Here is a 15,934-nt window from a genome sequence, read left to right as displayed (position 1 = left end):
CCATAGAAACATTTTTAGTAATCAAAATGGAAACCATCAACTGCTCATCAATTCACATGTATCACGAAAATGTGTGTTCACTTCTATCTATATAGATCTTTCACTCTCTCTCTATACACACATATATGAATACTCTTCAGCAATAAAAAAGTGAAGAAAAGAATGAACACACTTCAAAAATATAATGTTAAGTGAAAAGGCCAGATACAGAAGACAACATATTTTATGATTTATTAATTTAATGTATTAAATTGAGACAGAAAGCAGATTAGTGGTTGCCTAGGGCTGTGGGTGGCAACTAGAATAAACTGCAATGAGCATAGGAGATATTTTTGGAGGGATGGAAATGTTCTAAAACTGAACTGCAGTAATATTTGTAAGCCTCTGCACGTAAGTATATTAAAACTTACTGAATTGGTCAGGGATGGTGGCTCATGCCTATAATCCCAACATTTTGGGAGGCTGAGATAGGAGGATCATTTGTGCCCAGCAATTTGAGATCAGCCTGGGCAACATAAAGAGACCCCTTCTCTACAGAAAATTTAAAAATTAGCCAGGTGTGGTGGTGTTTATGTGTGGTCAAGGCTACTCAAGAGTCTAAGGTGACAGGATTGCTTGAGTCTGGAAGGTGGAGAGGCTGCAGTGAGACCCCATCTCAAACAAAAAACAAAAAGTAAAATCTCATGAAATTGTACATTTAAAAGGGTGAATTTTGTAATATGTAAATTCTACCTCAATAAAGACATTTAAAAATAATTTTCCCATTGTCAGGCATGTAACTCCCACTGACTTTTTAAAATAACAACTTTATTGAAATACAGTTCAAATATCATATAGTCACCTATTTAAAGGGTACAATTCAATGGTTCACTAGTTTTTGAAATATTCAGAGGTGTGCAGCCTTTGCCATGATCAGTTTTAGAACGTTTTCATTAGCTCTCCAAAAAGCTTTACACAGTAGCAGTCACGCTCCCTTTCCACCTAAGACACCCCAGCCCGAGATAACTTTCTGCTTCTGCCTCTATAGGTTAATTTATTCTGGACATTTTGACCACATGAATGAAAAAAACATCCCAGGATAGCAGTTCTTATCTGAGGTTGTTAGAATCACCTAGGGAGCTTCAATAAAATATCTGCAGATTCTGATGCAATTGGTTTGAGATGTGGCCTGGGCATCAGGGTGTTAAAGCCTCCCCAGATGAATCTAGCATGTGGCCACAGTTAAGATGTCTATTGTAGAGCAATCGTGTTTAAACTTTAGCATGCATCAGTATTGCCTGGAGGGCCTATAACAATATGAGTTGCTGGATCTTATTCTTAGAGTATCTGACTAAGTAGATTTGAGGTAAAACCTAAGAATCTGCATTTTCAACAAGTTTGCAAGTGATGCTGATGCTCTGGTACAGGGATGTACTTTAAGAATCTGTGTGACACGTCAGCACAGTGAAATGGAAGGAACCTGAGCCTCAGTAGCTAGGCCACCCATTTTCCCTAAACCGCCTACCTTATTTATATTATTACTTAAACAAGAAGTAAGAGTTTACTCTGCTATTGTGAACAGTGCCACAATAAATAAATGTGTGCATGTGTCTTTATAACAGAATGATTTATAATCCTTTGGGTATATACCCAGTAATGGGATTGCTGGGTCAAATGGTATTTCTATTTCTACGTCCTTAAGGAATCGCCACATTGTCTTCCACAATGGCTGAACTAATTTACACTCCTACTGACAGTGTAAAAGCATTCCTATTTCTCCACATCCTCTGCAGCATGTGTTGTCTCCTGATTTTTTAATTATTGCCATTCTAACTGGCGTGAGATGGTTGGTTGAAGCTGGAAACCATCATTCTCAGCAAACTGATACAATAACAGAAAACTGAACACCGCATGTTCTCACTCATAAACGGGTGTTGAACAGTAAGAACACATGAACACAGGGAGGGAAACATCATACACCAGGGCCTGTCAGAAAATGGGGTCCTAGGGGAGGGATAGCATTAGGAGAAATACCTAATGTAGACGACGGGATGATGGATGCAGCAAACCACCATGGCCCACGTACACCTACGTAACAAAGCTGCACGCTCTGCACATGTACCCCAGAACTTTAAAAAAAGTTTTACTCTGAACTGCAACAGCAGCCTAGCCTATTTCCTAATACACATCCCTTGCATTGCAGCCTTTCAACAGCAAGAAAAGTAAAGATCTAAAAAAAAAGTGCTCGTTTCATGCAAATTTACACATGCAATTTATACCCCTTGGCTTTAGAGAGATTTTCCTACAAGAGAGGAATGATCTTGGAACACTGCACAGTTTACAACAGAATCAGTTTCTCATGGTAATTGATACAAACGATGCATGGAGTTCTGTTTTGGAAGCATTATTTAGACTGGAGGGATTGTGATCCAAGCAGGCAGTTTGGTTAATTTTCCCATTGAAGCCACAGCTGCAGTTGGGTAACCCAAGGCTTCCAATACAAACCACAGCAGCAATTCTGAATGACGTAGAAACCCTGTCTACCCAACACTTGGGGAGTGTATCAGTTTCTCTTTGCTCTTTCTCTCTTTACACACAAATATAAAACGGACTCCAACTCTGCACTCCAACTCTTTTCACTTAATTTTCATGCAAAGATCTTTTTTTCATCACTCCAATCTGAATAACTAATGGAGTGTGGGCATTTGTTGGGCAGCGAAGCTGGTAGGAGTTCACCGACGCAGGAAATACATTTCAGTCCCAAGCTCTTGATGGTAAAACTCTTTGCTGGTATATCATTGTTTCCAAAAAACACTCACAATATCAAAAGGAGGTGGTGGTGGTGTTCAAAGACCACGGTGTAAAACTTAACAGGTAGAGGAGGAAAGGAGCTGACATACCTGACAAACTGGCTGAATAAGGCTGTAGTGTTCCGGATGATCCGAGCAGCCTGGGACTCTTCACGCTGGCATCTCTGCAGCGTTAATCCATCATCCATGTGGCCTTCCTGGTGGAGTATGACCTACCCGCAAGGCAAGGGACAGCAGGTCTAGGTTACAATTATTCCACATGCCGGCAGTCAACATTTCCTGCACTATTTCCCTCATCCCTCTTATGGCTTTCTCCAGCTAAGCTCCCCTGGGTCCATTTTGAGAATGGGACATTAGCAAAGTTATTTTACCCATATGCCCTATTAGCGACATGTGAACTATTCCTTGGACATGGTGCTTTGATGAAAATGAAATTTTATGTGCCACCATGGTATGAGTTACGACTTACTCCTTGGGCCTAGATGGTCATTTTGAAAGGGTGATAACATACCTCAGAACAGATTTTTCTCTTAAAATGAACATGGAATCTTCCCCTTGGAAATGGGAAAAGTCACTGTGTTCAAAGCCTTTTTCTCCAGAGAGGAACTGAAGAAAAAGGCAGTCCATTTAAAGCAAAACTCTGTACTGGGATCAGGCTTGGGTTACTCGACTGAAGGCCAACTACAGAGAAATAGTTAACTGCAGGGCTGGAGAAAGCAGCTCAAGGTGGTAGCTTGCTTCTCTCAGAGGCTAGAGAGTAAATTTGAAAGCATAGGCTTTGGTATCAGCAGACCTTTGTCTAGTCCCACTATGCCACTTACCAGCTGTGTGACATTAGGCAAGTTACTTAAACCCCCATTTACTTTGGATTTCACCATCTGCAAATAGGCTTATCTTAGAGGGTTTCTTGGAGGAGTTGATGATTTACATGTAGTCATTTGGCATGGTACCTAGAATCTAATAGGTGTTCAATGAGTGTTTGTTTTAAGGGACAGCATATTACTGATTGTAGATCAGTAATCTGGAAGCTAAGCATATCTACTTTTCACTAACGACTTCATGACACAATTTTTTTGGGAGGAGCTACTAGCTTTTCGTGTAGAGGTCAGTGGCTTTTCCCTTATGATGGTCAAGTATGTGAAGATGTTAAGTGAGGTAGTTTGATCCTGGTTCAACTCAAGGTCAAATCCTGATTCAAGTTCCCTGGCATGGTTTCCGCTTAATGGAAGTAAGCAAAGAGAGATAACGTGTAGATTTGGAAAGTCTGTATGTTAACACAGACAAAATGTGTGGCTCCAGAAAATGTCTTTAGAATAAAGATTGTTGGTCTCTCTCATTTTTAGCATAAAGAAACAACTTATTTTCCATGTGAAAAATCTCTTCCTTGCTTTTTATTATTTTGAAGGCACTTCCTAATATGATGAATTCATTCACAAAGTAGAATACAGGCTTGTTCGTTTTTGAAACAAGACTGCATCTCATCTATATACTGCAGTGTGAGCATGAGCAAAGCATACTCTTAACCATTGAAATCACTAACTGTTAGAAAATATTACTCTGTCAGCGCTTTCCAGCAACTGGTTAGCAATGTTGCATTTGGGTTTAGCAACATATTGCCACTATATTTACTTTGGCCTGGGTCCCAGATTTCTGGTCCTTAAAGACCAAAATTCTTAGGGTTTGCTTGTTCAGACAAAACATTTAAACTAGCCAGCCGAACTAGAAAGTAATGAGAACTGAGGGGAAACGCAATTGTTAGAATGTTGCTATTACGAACGCTATTGATCTCAGTAGCCCAGTTCTTAAGGTCCTTTTTCTCTTGGAGAAATCTCATAACCCAACAGCAGAGAGAAGCAGCCTCAGATTGGAATAGGAAAGAGGATGCTTCACAGTGGGTACTCATCAGGTGTTTCATTGTCTTTGTGCTCCATTGGGTTTTCTTGATTACTGTTTTGTTCATTTCATAAAAAACAACACAGATTTGGACAATCTGTATTTTTGGAGATGGCACTTAACATGCTTCTTAGGAAATGAAGCGGTGTAGCTCTGTCAAGGGCTGAGCACCATCACACCACCCGGAAAGCGTTTATAAAAGCACCTCCCAAATTCACATACACATTCTAACAGTTAGATGAATCCACAGGCTATGGTCCTAGAAGAGAAAGGCAAAGGCATGGACAAGCACAGTAAGTCAACAATGCAAACTGAGATCTCTCCACATTTAGAGTCCTTGGAGTGTGTACCTGACTTACAGGCAACATCCATAAATTCCATGTTTCTTTAAATGCTACCATTGCCTTCCTAGGCTTGAGAATTACAGAGGCTCTAGATGATACTGTTATGCTCTATAGGGGATTTAATTTTCTTCTGAGAGGCTGGTAAGAATAGAAGATGGGTTCTTGGCATTTATTTTTGATTTGTTTGTATTCCCAGCATGTAGCCCTCATTTCCGGGGTGTAGCTCTTCTAAAGATCAACTAAAAGCCTACTGTGTTTCCCAGGACCATTCCTACTTGGTATACCCTGAACCCTGACTTGTATCTCCCTATCACTGTCATAACGTCAACATCTCTGCTTTGTTCTTCATCATTACAGCATGTTTCTGTTTGCTGTTTTGGCTTCACATCCCATCCATTGTCAGTTTAGAATTTTAGATGGAACTGCATGTAGAATTTCAGGCTAATGTTTTTGTAGTTCTCTCTATTCTGGATTCATGGCCCCTTGAGTCCTGGAAGCCTTGGCAGACCCTATATCTAATCTGTCTCTTTAGCACAATTGAGCTAATGCAAGATGCCATTCCCTGTTTCTGCAAATCAGCAAATGTGCTGAGGGGAAAAGCAAAGATGAAGGTGGGCTCACCTTAGTGCACTTACGTTCTATGTGCAATATTTCAGGCTTATGTTTTGAGTTGCTTGGTTGTTGAAACTTTCCTTTTTTGAGATGGAGTTTCACTCTTGTTACCCCGGCTGGAGTGCAATGGCGCAATCTCAGCTCACTGCAACCTCCTTCTCCTGGGTTCAAGCAATTCTCCTGCCTCAACCTCCCAAATAGGTGGGACTACAGGTGTGTACCACCATGCCCAGTTTATTTTTGTATTTTTAGTAGAGACGGGGTTTCACCATGTTGACCAGGATGGTCTTGATCTCTTGACCTGGTGATCCACCCGCCTTGGCCTCCCAAAGTGCTGGGATTATAGGCATGAGCCACTGTGCCCGGCCTTTTTTTTTTTTTAAGGTACTGTAATTAGCCTTTGCAGTTGCTTTCAGAGGAAGGGTTGGTCTCATACAAGCCAGATTATGTGGCCTCTTATTTATTCTACATTCTATCCCCTCTTGATCATTTCATTTCCCCTTTTCTGGATATTTTTCTAGTCTGTGTTGCCTTACACAAAATTAAGATATTGCCTTATGTTTGTTCTCAATATCCTTTCTTGCCATAACCTGTATCCTGGAAGACTTTTCATCATGATACCTTAGGCTGCTATACCTCAGCACAGTGCCTCCTAGCACCTTATTGTGGGACTAGATGACTAGTCAAACCCGTATTTTATAAGGGTTTTTCGGGAATAAAAGCATCACATCCTTGGCATCCACCATCTGGTTCCCACCAAAAGAAACATTGTTACGGTAATTGACTTTCTGGTAAAAATATTCCGTATGTATACAAAGCTAGTTTTTCTCACTGGAGCAGGCTGTGATATACCACTCAAATAAGATACAACCTCTGTGGTTACAGTGTCATTCCACAACATCTCTTCTTTCTGCCAGTGGGTTCCTGTGGGCTTGTTATTATGCAATCTGCATTTTCTGTGTAGAGATCTATTTAGTCTCTACATTCTGAAAACTGCACAACAGCTCAATTATTCACTGAAATGAAGGGAGCAATGATGTGGATAATCCCAAGACAGCAAATCACCAAAAGTCATTTAGATCAGGTTTTAGAGTGCATTAAACACATGCCACCTCCTCCTCACAGGTTTGCTGTGTATTGGTTTTTTTCCTCCATTGAATATGGGGTCAAAGTATCCAAATTAGGCCGAAGCATTAGAGAAACTGTGTACAATCTATCACAAAATAACTCTTCTGAATAGTAGGAAGTAAAACACAATCACGTCCACCTAATTCTCAGAACCACTTCTATTGCCTAGTTGCTTCCAACATAGGGTAAGACAATTGTAGATAGACTGTCTGACTCTCACCTTTCTTTTTAGAGGTCCCAGGCGGGAAGTTTTGACATCTTGTGCTTTGTAGGTCACCCAGAGACCACTGGCTATATGCTGCACAAAGCAGACAGAATCTCCATACTTGATTTCTGGAACTCCCATGCCTTCTATATCTCGCTTGTGACTGGAATCTAATTTCTCCTTGATTTCCTAATTCATAAACAAAAAGAAACAAACATAGGCATGTCTGATTAAATAGAAACTTAATACACAAATCACCTAGGTAGAATTTGTAAGCGAGGCTACTGATCACCAAAATAATCGTGATGTGCCTTTCCAAGCCAGGATTTCAGAAAGACTTGCTTCCCTTATCTCTTGTTAATTCTAAAATCAATGGCTTTCAAGTTCTGGTTACTTCGGTGATTATTTATATCCATGGGAAAAGGAGGCACCTAGAAGGTTCTCTTCTCTGTTCTGATTTTGTGTAATTCTTCATTGTATTTTCTACTTTCCTCATCCTGATTTTTATACCTAAATAAGTAACCTTTCACTAGCCAATTAACTTATTTCCAGTAAGTGTCAGCTCCATAATTGTAATGGTTAACTGTCATAAACGCACAGACTCAGGGACTTTAATCATGTCTACTGATTTAATACAAAATTTTCTTATAAAAATCTGCAGAGAAAAATGATCCTTTGAGTAGGCTGGGTTTACTACTGTGCCTTAAGCTAGTGCAATAATCTGTACATCAGTCTCTTAGGGCCTCCTCAGTGGTGTGCTGTAGTCAGGCGGTTTCATTCTTCAGTTGTCAGTTTCACTACCTATTCTCTACTGAGGAAACAGGACTTCCTGTGCATCAGGTAACAACTCAGTGACAACCTGACATACCTGTCTGATGTATGGTAACTTCTTCCCCTCCTCATCAGTCAGGGCCTCCATGGTTCTATTCTGAATGGTTCTACCCTATTTCCATTTCTTTTCTGCATCTCGCATTAAATTGCTCATTTGTAAAAGCCATTAAGTAGGCAGCAATTTGAACTTTTACAAAGTAAAAAACGGCATTCCCAGTTTGCAAAAACATTCTTCTGTTTTTTTTTTTTTTCTTCTTTTTTGAGTCAGGGTTTCACTCTGTCACCCAGGCTGGAGTGCAGTGGTACAATCTTGGCTTACTGCAACCACTGCCCCCAGGCTCAAGTGATACTCCCATGTTACCCTCCCAAGAAGCTAGGACTACAGGAGCAGGCCACCACACCTGGCTGGTTAATCTTTTTTTTTTTTTTTTTTTTTTTCCCCAGAGACAACGTTTCCCTATGTTGCCAAGGCTGATCTTGAACTCCTGAGCTCAAGTAATCCACCCACTGTGGCCTCCAACATTTTTACCTCATTCTTAGTAGTGGAACAAACAGCAGTACATGTATTGAGTCATTACCATGCTCCATACAATGTTCTAAGTTCTTTACATGTGCTAATTCTTCATAGTAGCCTCTGATATAGCTATAAATGCCATTCCAGTTTTACAGATGAGAAAATGAAGGAGGTAAATTTGTCCAGGATCTTTAACCCAGGAAGTAATGACAGGATTTAAACCACGAAGTCCAGCTCTGGAGTCTGCACTCTTCTCCCTCAACTACGACTCCCCCTTTAAAACCCTGCTCAGATGTCACCTCTGCAAAGGAAGAGTTAGTCTCTCCCGCTGTTCTTGCCCAGCACAGTTTCATTGCTGTATCAAGCACTTAGCACATCATAATGTAAATGTGTTTGTTTATATGACATTTTGTTTTTGTCAGGCTACTTAAAAATATCCAGGGCACAGGCCAAATTTCAATTAACTTTGTATTTATAACAAAATTCAACACCTATCAATTATTTAATGGACATATATTGAGAGAATAAATATAGATAGCTGAGTAATTTTCTTTCACATTTTTCATTTCAGCTATTTTTCTTCAAACTTTCATAAAAACAAAATTATTTTGTATAACATTTAAGCCTCACTTGGAGCAATATTAGTACTTCACAATAAATTTCTTTTTCTTTTAAATGTGTATGTTGAAATATTGGCTGGATTATTAAATCTGACTTCTTTATTTTTTCAAGCAACAACATAACATCCAATAATAAGTATGAATTTTTCTTTCTAAAAAGAATTATTTCCAGAAAAATTTATTTCTGATTTTATAACATTAGCTAACAAGAAAGTAGTATTTGATATTTTGGGATTTTCTTCATAGGCAATTGATCAAGAATGCATTTATTCTATAAAACAATGGATACTTGATTTTCACTGCAGAAATATTCACAGCTCTAGAGACACACAAGCCAGTAACAGGACTGAAAAGATGCCAAAATTTTCATCTCTGTTCTGTTCTTTAACCATAGCTAATGCAGTGGTTGAAAATTCCATACACAACTATTAAATATGAATAATTACATTGATTTTTAATGGTTCCTGATTAAAATAATGCTTATTTACCCAACTATCAATGAATATGGTAACTTCTTTATTTTCTTGCTTTGCATTTATTTAAATACGGCTTTGCAAAAGAAAATATAGATGTTTTTCTGAAGTCACTGAAATACATGAGTCATTATTCTGTATGGAAAGGAGTGTTTCTGTGTCTTTACTTTTACAAAACAGCATCGGCTTCCAAATTTTACGGTAGTCACTGCAGTAGCCGCTTCTAATTTAATAGAACAATAGCAGCAACAACAAAAATGAAGACAGAGGAAAAAATCAACACTAAAAACAACCCCACTTCAACCCTAAACAATAATGATAAACCAGTAAAGGAAATTAAAGAGCTTGGTGATGGAAATGCTTGATTTTATTGACAGCAGATTGGTGATTTTTTTGTGACTTGAGTATGAGTAATGCTCCTTTCTGTTTTTACTTGAATACGGTCCTGCCTGCGGTCAGCCTACCACTAGAAATGGAACCTTTCTAAAAACAGAGCTAATCCAATCATTCTTTTTCAATAACTCCCAAGTTCCTATGGAATACAATTGTTCTCTCTAAAGTTTTTATATCCAAAATGCTCTAACTAAATTGGACTAAGAGTACTTATCTTCATGTACCAAATGTTCCCCTTCTCTGGTCTTTACTGATATTACACTTTCTGTTTAAAATTCCCCTGCATCATCTTGGCATCACTATATCTGTATTGTTTATATTTCATATCTTCTGTATATTATGGTATATTGATATTTTTGAAAACTTTCTGGTTGGGGAGAGACTGCCCTTCTTGGAACTAGCAAATTCTTCAAGGTAGCAAAGGGCTCAGCTGCATGCTTTTGATATGAAATCTAATCAATTCACAGCCAGACCTCCTCTATTTGGCTCATACCTCCCAGGAGGCAATATTCCTCTGCTTTCCTAAGTCTAGGTACTAGGCAGATAGGGACCACCTCTATAACTTCGACCCCCTTGAAATTAATCAAACTAGCAAATCCCAAACTGTTTACCCAGCCCTGCCTTGCCTTAACCATGGAAACCTCAATATAAGTGGTAGGGTAGGTTCTCACCTTGCTCCTGCCCCTTAGTCTGCCTTCTGACCAATGCTGGTGCTTTCCTATATGACTCTGCCATGGCATGCTGCATCTCCTGTTGCTAAGACCTGTGAGTATAATAAACTTTGTTTTCCTAAGCCTCTCCTGTATCTCCTCACATGGCTGCACCTGACCAATGATACATAAAGGAATATAGCACATCTCATTCATCAAGTCTTCTCTATAGCCAAAGTTGGAGGATACCTATGCACATCTTATCTCATGGTCTTGTGGACCCTGCAAGGACTGCCCTTTCCAGAGCTAGCCAATTCCTAAAAATGGCAAAGGACTCATCTGGGATACCACCTTTTATGTGCAAACCAACTCAAAGCCCATAAAGCCAACCATTTCCTGTACCCTCTGGACCACCATTCCCCTAGCGTAATCTCGCCAGGGCAGGTACCAGACAATTAATAGCAAATCCTATGCTCCAGAGCCTGCTGAAATTATTCAAAGTAGCCAGACCTAAGCCTTTGTATCCTGCCTAGCCCATCCCTTTCCATGGAAACCATGAAAAGGCTCTTTCCCCCAGTTTCCCCTCTCTGCCTCCTGGCAGATCCTGCTGCTTCTCCATGTGACCCTGTGTGGTAGGCATGATCATTCCTCTTGGGAACTGTAACAAGTGTTCTTTTTCAGCACTGATTGTCTCCTGACTTGTTGGCTTCATCATACCTGAATAATAAAATCTACATTTTAAAAACATGTATTTTGTTGTTGGTATACTAGCTGACCCATGCCAGACTGAAAACTCCAAGGGTGTAAAACTGAGATTTATTAGTCTTTGTATTTCACACAATGCTCTGCTTAAAATTGGTTGCAAATCCTTTGTTACTGTTTTATTGTTCTGCAGGCATTCAATCTGTATCTGTTTATCAGCATGAACCTTGTTTATGTTAGATGATAAGCTGATTTTAAGAAGCAAGAGTTTACCTGGCCTAGTACATGTTGAAAAGCAGTAATCATTATCCTATGCCTCCACTGACAGCTTACTAAGGAAATGCTCATGACCATATCATAATTATCATATTAGTACTTGGCTGAGATGATCAAGTTGCTACTCTCCAGATTGGTTTAATATTCCTCGAAGGATGAAGAAAGAAACTAGACCCAATAGTTGCCCCGTGCCTAGTTCAAATTAGGTACTATGCTAAGACTTTACAATGAAAATGCCATCACGTCAATTCATCAAGGACTTACGAAGTGGTATGTATCATACATGACACTTTAGGCTTTCTCTAAATCTTTCAATGGCCCTACGGTTTTTATTATCTGACTTTATAGATGATAAAACTGAGGCTTTGCAGAGTTTGAGCAACTTGCTCAAAGCCATATAGTTGTAAGTAATGGAACAAAATCCAAAATCAGGTACAATTCCAAAGCCAGATATTCATTTGAACAGAATTATCTGAATGGTTACCATTACTAGTAGCACAATTAAGTAATTGATTTTACCAATAGTTTAGTTGCTTAAAGGTTAATATGAAGAAAAAGTTGAAAACATACACGTTTATTAGAAAATGGCTTTGGGTTCATATGAATTTTAAGAGTTATACACATCAATCAGTAAGCACACCAAGGTGGTATGGTCTATATTCAGAGTACAATTGGAGTTTGGAAGAAAAAACAATTCTACCAGGGGAGTTAAAGATGGCTTTATACAAGAATTTCTACCTGAAATGCAGCCAGGGGAGAGAGGACTGAAGGGGAATGTGGAAGGGATTGGCATTCTAGTAAAAGGGCACCACACAGCAAGGAGAATGCTGGAATCCAGGAAGAGAGATGAGCAAAAATTAAGGAATCTGAACTATATTCTACAGGTTCATGCTTCTCAAGCTCACAATGTTACTAGACTTTGTGTGGCGAAAACACAACTGTGGACAAATACTGAATCTTCTTCTAAGAGTCAAAGGGAATATGACAACAGTATAAGCTCTTTAGTCCTACGGTAAAAACAAAACAGCGGCATCGATGATAAAGTCAAAATGACCTATAGAACTCTAATGCAGAATTTTGCTTATTTCCTCCCACTATTATCTGCCTCTTGGGAAAAGCTAGTGTAGGTAATGGAAAGCCACTGAAACACAAGAGTTGTATCTTAGAAGAATCATTCCAACATCAATGTGAATGATGGACTGAAAAGAAACATGGTTGGAGATTGTTAAACGTAAGTTATGCCATTAGTATCTAGGATATGTGGAATGGAGTAGATTCTAATTTATGCTTACTAATTAGAGTGAAATGTGTTATTTAATACAATTAAGCCACGTCTGTTGGCAGATAACAAAGTACCTTCTACAATATAGGACTGGAGGCACCCAGAAATGTTTCAGAGGAAAAGTAAATATGGAAAGGCAGAGCCCAGCCCATTCATGGAAAATGGGGTGAGCCTTCAAGAAACTCCCGGTTAGCCCACTATTTCCAGATGTCTCTGGAGAAAACTTGAGAAATCACCTTTGGGTTTGTTTCTATATCCATATAGCCCCTTTAAGACTTTCTAATCTAGAATTTGAGATCTTAGTATTGCCCTTAAACACCATACACTGCAGGACACTGATAGGAGTCTAGCTGGCCCCAAGCTTTGTGTGGGAAGAAGAGGAATACCTTCCTCTGTTTATGACATGCTGGGAAGCAGATTCATCTGCCTTATTGGGGAAGGTGTATTTCTTGAGCAGAAGTCACGGGACTGGGGTCTTTTCTCTGTATTTCTCAGTTAACCCTTGCACCATCACCTTGAGATAAATAGCACTATTTCCATATTATGGATAAGAAAACACCCAGGTCACCTTCCTGGTCTCATTTAATTTTCACAGCAATCTTTCAAGACTTCTTTAAATCCCTATTTTTATAAAACATATGAACAGCATATGGCAGAGCCAGCGTTCAAACCAAAGCTTCTTCCACTTGAAAGCCAAAGGTTTTCCTTGACTCTCTATTTGGTCCACTTTGAACAATCAACATTAGGGAAGGCAAATCAATTTAAAGTTTAAAAATCCTTTGTAGATTTTATTTAAAATGAAACTACAGTAAGTGATGTTGTCTTCAGGCATTTGAATATTACTATCCATATTTTCTCCTCTCCCCTTCCCTCCTTTGCTCCATACTCTTCCTTCCCCCAGTCGATAACTTGGTGAGAAAATGGAGCAAGCAAGGGGACTGGCAGAAACAGCACTGTTTCTGCACCAGGGTTTCAGAGAAAGATGCGCCATGAGCACAGCTGCCACCTTGGTTAGGGTCGCCATTGCTGCTGAGGTTAAAGGGTATGTGAAAGGTAGGGAGGAAGTAACATTCCTCAGCACATAGGAGATGTTTCATAAATATTACTATACTGAATTTAATGTTTTTATACAGTGAGGAAACTTTTTCTCTAATTGGGAATAATGATCGCTCTATGCCCTCACACAATGAAAAAGGCAACATTTGAGATTCTATCCCAGTCATTCAAGATGCATGGTGCAGTCTTTTAAAATAGATTTTAAAAGCACTTTTAAAGCAGCTATACAATAAGTGGCTATGTGTAGTAAGGTCTGCTTTAACATTAGTAATTCACCCTTCCCTGAAAAAAATTCAATGCTGTAAACTGACATTGAGACATGACATCTAAACAGACAATATTGCCATGCTAGAGTAAATATTAAATCGCATTATCTGAAATCCTTGTGGGATTGGCCTTGTAATGTCAAGACCATGGAAAACTGATGTGAAATCAAGTTCATAGAAATTTGACTTAGATCTTCAAAATAAAATGAATCTTCCTCATTGGATGTGTCCTGGGAAGAGATTACAGTAGCAAAATGATTACACAAGGATGGCAGGATGTTTCTATGAAGATAATGGAGGTTAGAATGAAATAGATTCACTATTTCAAGGTATGATCACACTGATATAATCCTTCAGCAAGCATTTTTCAAACTTACTACAAGACATTCTTGGATGCAAAAATCAAGTAGGATGGGTTATGTGTGGTCCTTGTCATCCAGGGGCTCCCAGTCGAGGAAGTGATCGCCTTGAGAATGCCTGAGTAGGTTTGCCTCTCACAAAGAGCACTTGTTACCTGCCTGAAAGCACGAGAAGATGCTCACTGTGGTAGAGTGCAGAGGGGCAAAAGCCATTCTAGGCACAAGTGTGGTGGTGATTAGAAAAAAAAAATGTTCCAAGACTGATAAACATTTAGTATGCTGGACCTCAAAGAAACCTCAGGCAAGTGGCAAGAGATACAACTGAAGGGCAGGCAGCAGTCAGGTCGGAACCATCTTTATGACGGACTTCAAATGAGGTGCAAATTGATTAAGAATTGTGTTTCAGGGCTCACAGGAAGCAGGTGAGAGTGATGGCCAGATCTAGGCTAAGTTTGAGCCAGGCTGTGTCTCCCACAACAACACTCTCAGATCAAAGGGATAAGCCTGGGATGGTGCATTTTAGAAGTAACACTACATTCTGGCCCTCCAATTTGAGTTGCATCATCTGCTGAAGTAGGGGGAAGGAGGACAAGGATCAAGAGCACATCCTGCTCTTTATTCTTTGTGATTTGCACAGCCTGCTCAAAGTCTTCAGTTTGCAGGCTTATGGAAGCCCAGATAAATCAGGGCCCTCCAGCACTTTACCCACAGAGTTACATGGATGGTGTATTACAGAGCTATGTGTTCTCCACATGGTCTCCCTTATTGTGCAGCTTCACAATCTAAGGTACCAAAGCCCTGCCCACACAATGTCCCAAAGAGACCCTGCCATCAGGTGGGAACACAGCCATATCTTGGCCTGCCATAGAGCCTAAGCCATTTTAACTTCGGTGCCTTTCAAATTGAAATGAAGGTAGCTGGGTTGAATACTACCGCATGGAGAGTTATTTAAAATCTCTAGCATAGTGACTCTGGTGAAATATAACCACACTGCCAAGTGCACAGGACAATGCGACTCATGGGTAACTTTTACCTCCAGCTCTGCTATGCCGATAGCCCCCATGGTACCATGATGATTTTCCAGCCATACGCTGCTTGCCTCCCCATACATGGAAATGGAGGAACTTGGGAGATAGCAATGGGCCCTTTGAAGGGAAATATATTCAGAGGCCAGAAGTGGTGCCAAGCGGAAGGCGTGTTACAAGGTCTCTATGGGGCTCTGAGCTTTTCTTGTTTCCCCCCAGAGACCACAGCACAGCGCTGAGCCATGCTCCACAAGGCTGTGCCAAGAATGGAATAGAATGGAAGACTCTCCTTGGAACAGGATCCTGCCAGCTGCCTGGAAAGCCGCCTGATGCTGTGCTATAAGAAAAGCCCCTTTTTGAAATGGTAAAGACCTTGAGGTCATTGTTCTATCCCCAGCAGCATATCCTGAGTGGGTCAAGGAGAAAGGGGTAGAATAAGCAAAGGGCCAAATTGGCATTCTTAGAAAAACACTTGCTTGGTTGTTAGCCATGATGAGTCATTTCATGTCTTCTACC

At 39.9% G+C, this 15,934-nt stretch overlaps 1 protein-coding gene across 11 annotated transcripts in view; it reads right to left on the bottom strand.

Moving 5' to 3' along the window:
* RYR3 (ryanodine receptor 3) overlaps window positions 1-15,934 on the bottom strand; it is a 564,246-nt gene that overhangs the window by 301,292 nt on the left and 247,020 nt on the right. For all 11 annotated transcript variants that reach the window (XM_074394143.1, XM_074394150.1, XM_074394148.1 and 8 more), the window contains 2 exons: window positions 6,987-7,160; window positions 2,880-3,001 (listed from right to left, as the gene is read on the bottom strand). In XM_074394143.1, coding sequence (XP_074250244.1) covers window positions 2,880-3,001; window positions 6,987-7,160 — 296 coding nt within the window. The remainder of the gene's footprint in view (window positions 1-2,879; window positions 3,002-6,986; window positions 7,161-15,934) is intronic.

This window comes from Saimiri boliviensis, chromosome 2, assembly GCF_048565385.1.
Source record: "Saimiri boliviensis isolate mSaiBol1 chromosome 2, mSaiBol1.pri, whole genome shotgun sequence".
NCBI lineage: Eukaryota > Metazoa > Chordata > Mammalia > Primates > Cebidae > Saimiri > Saimiri boliviensis.
This window is presented reverse-complemented; position numbering and strand designations above follow the sequence as displayed.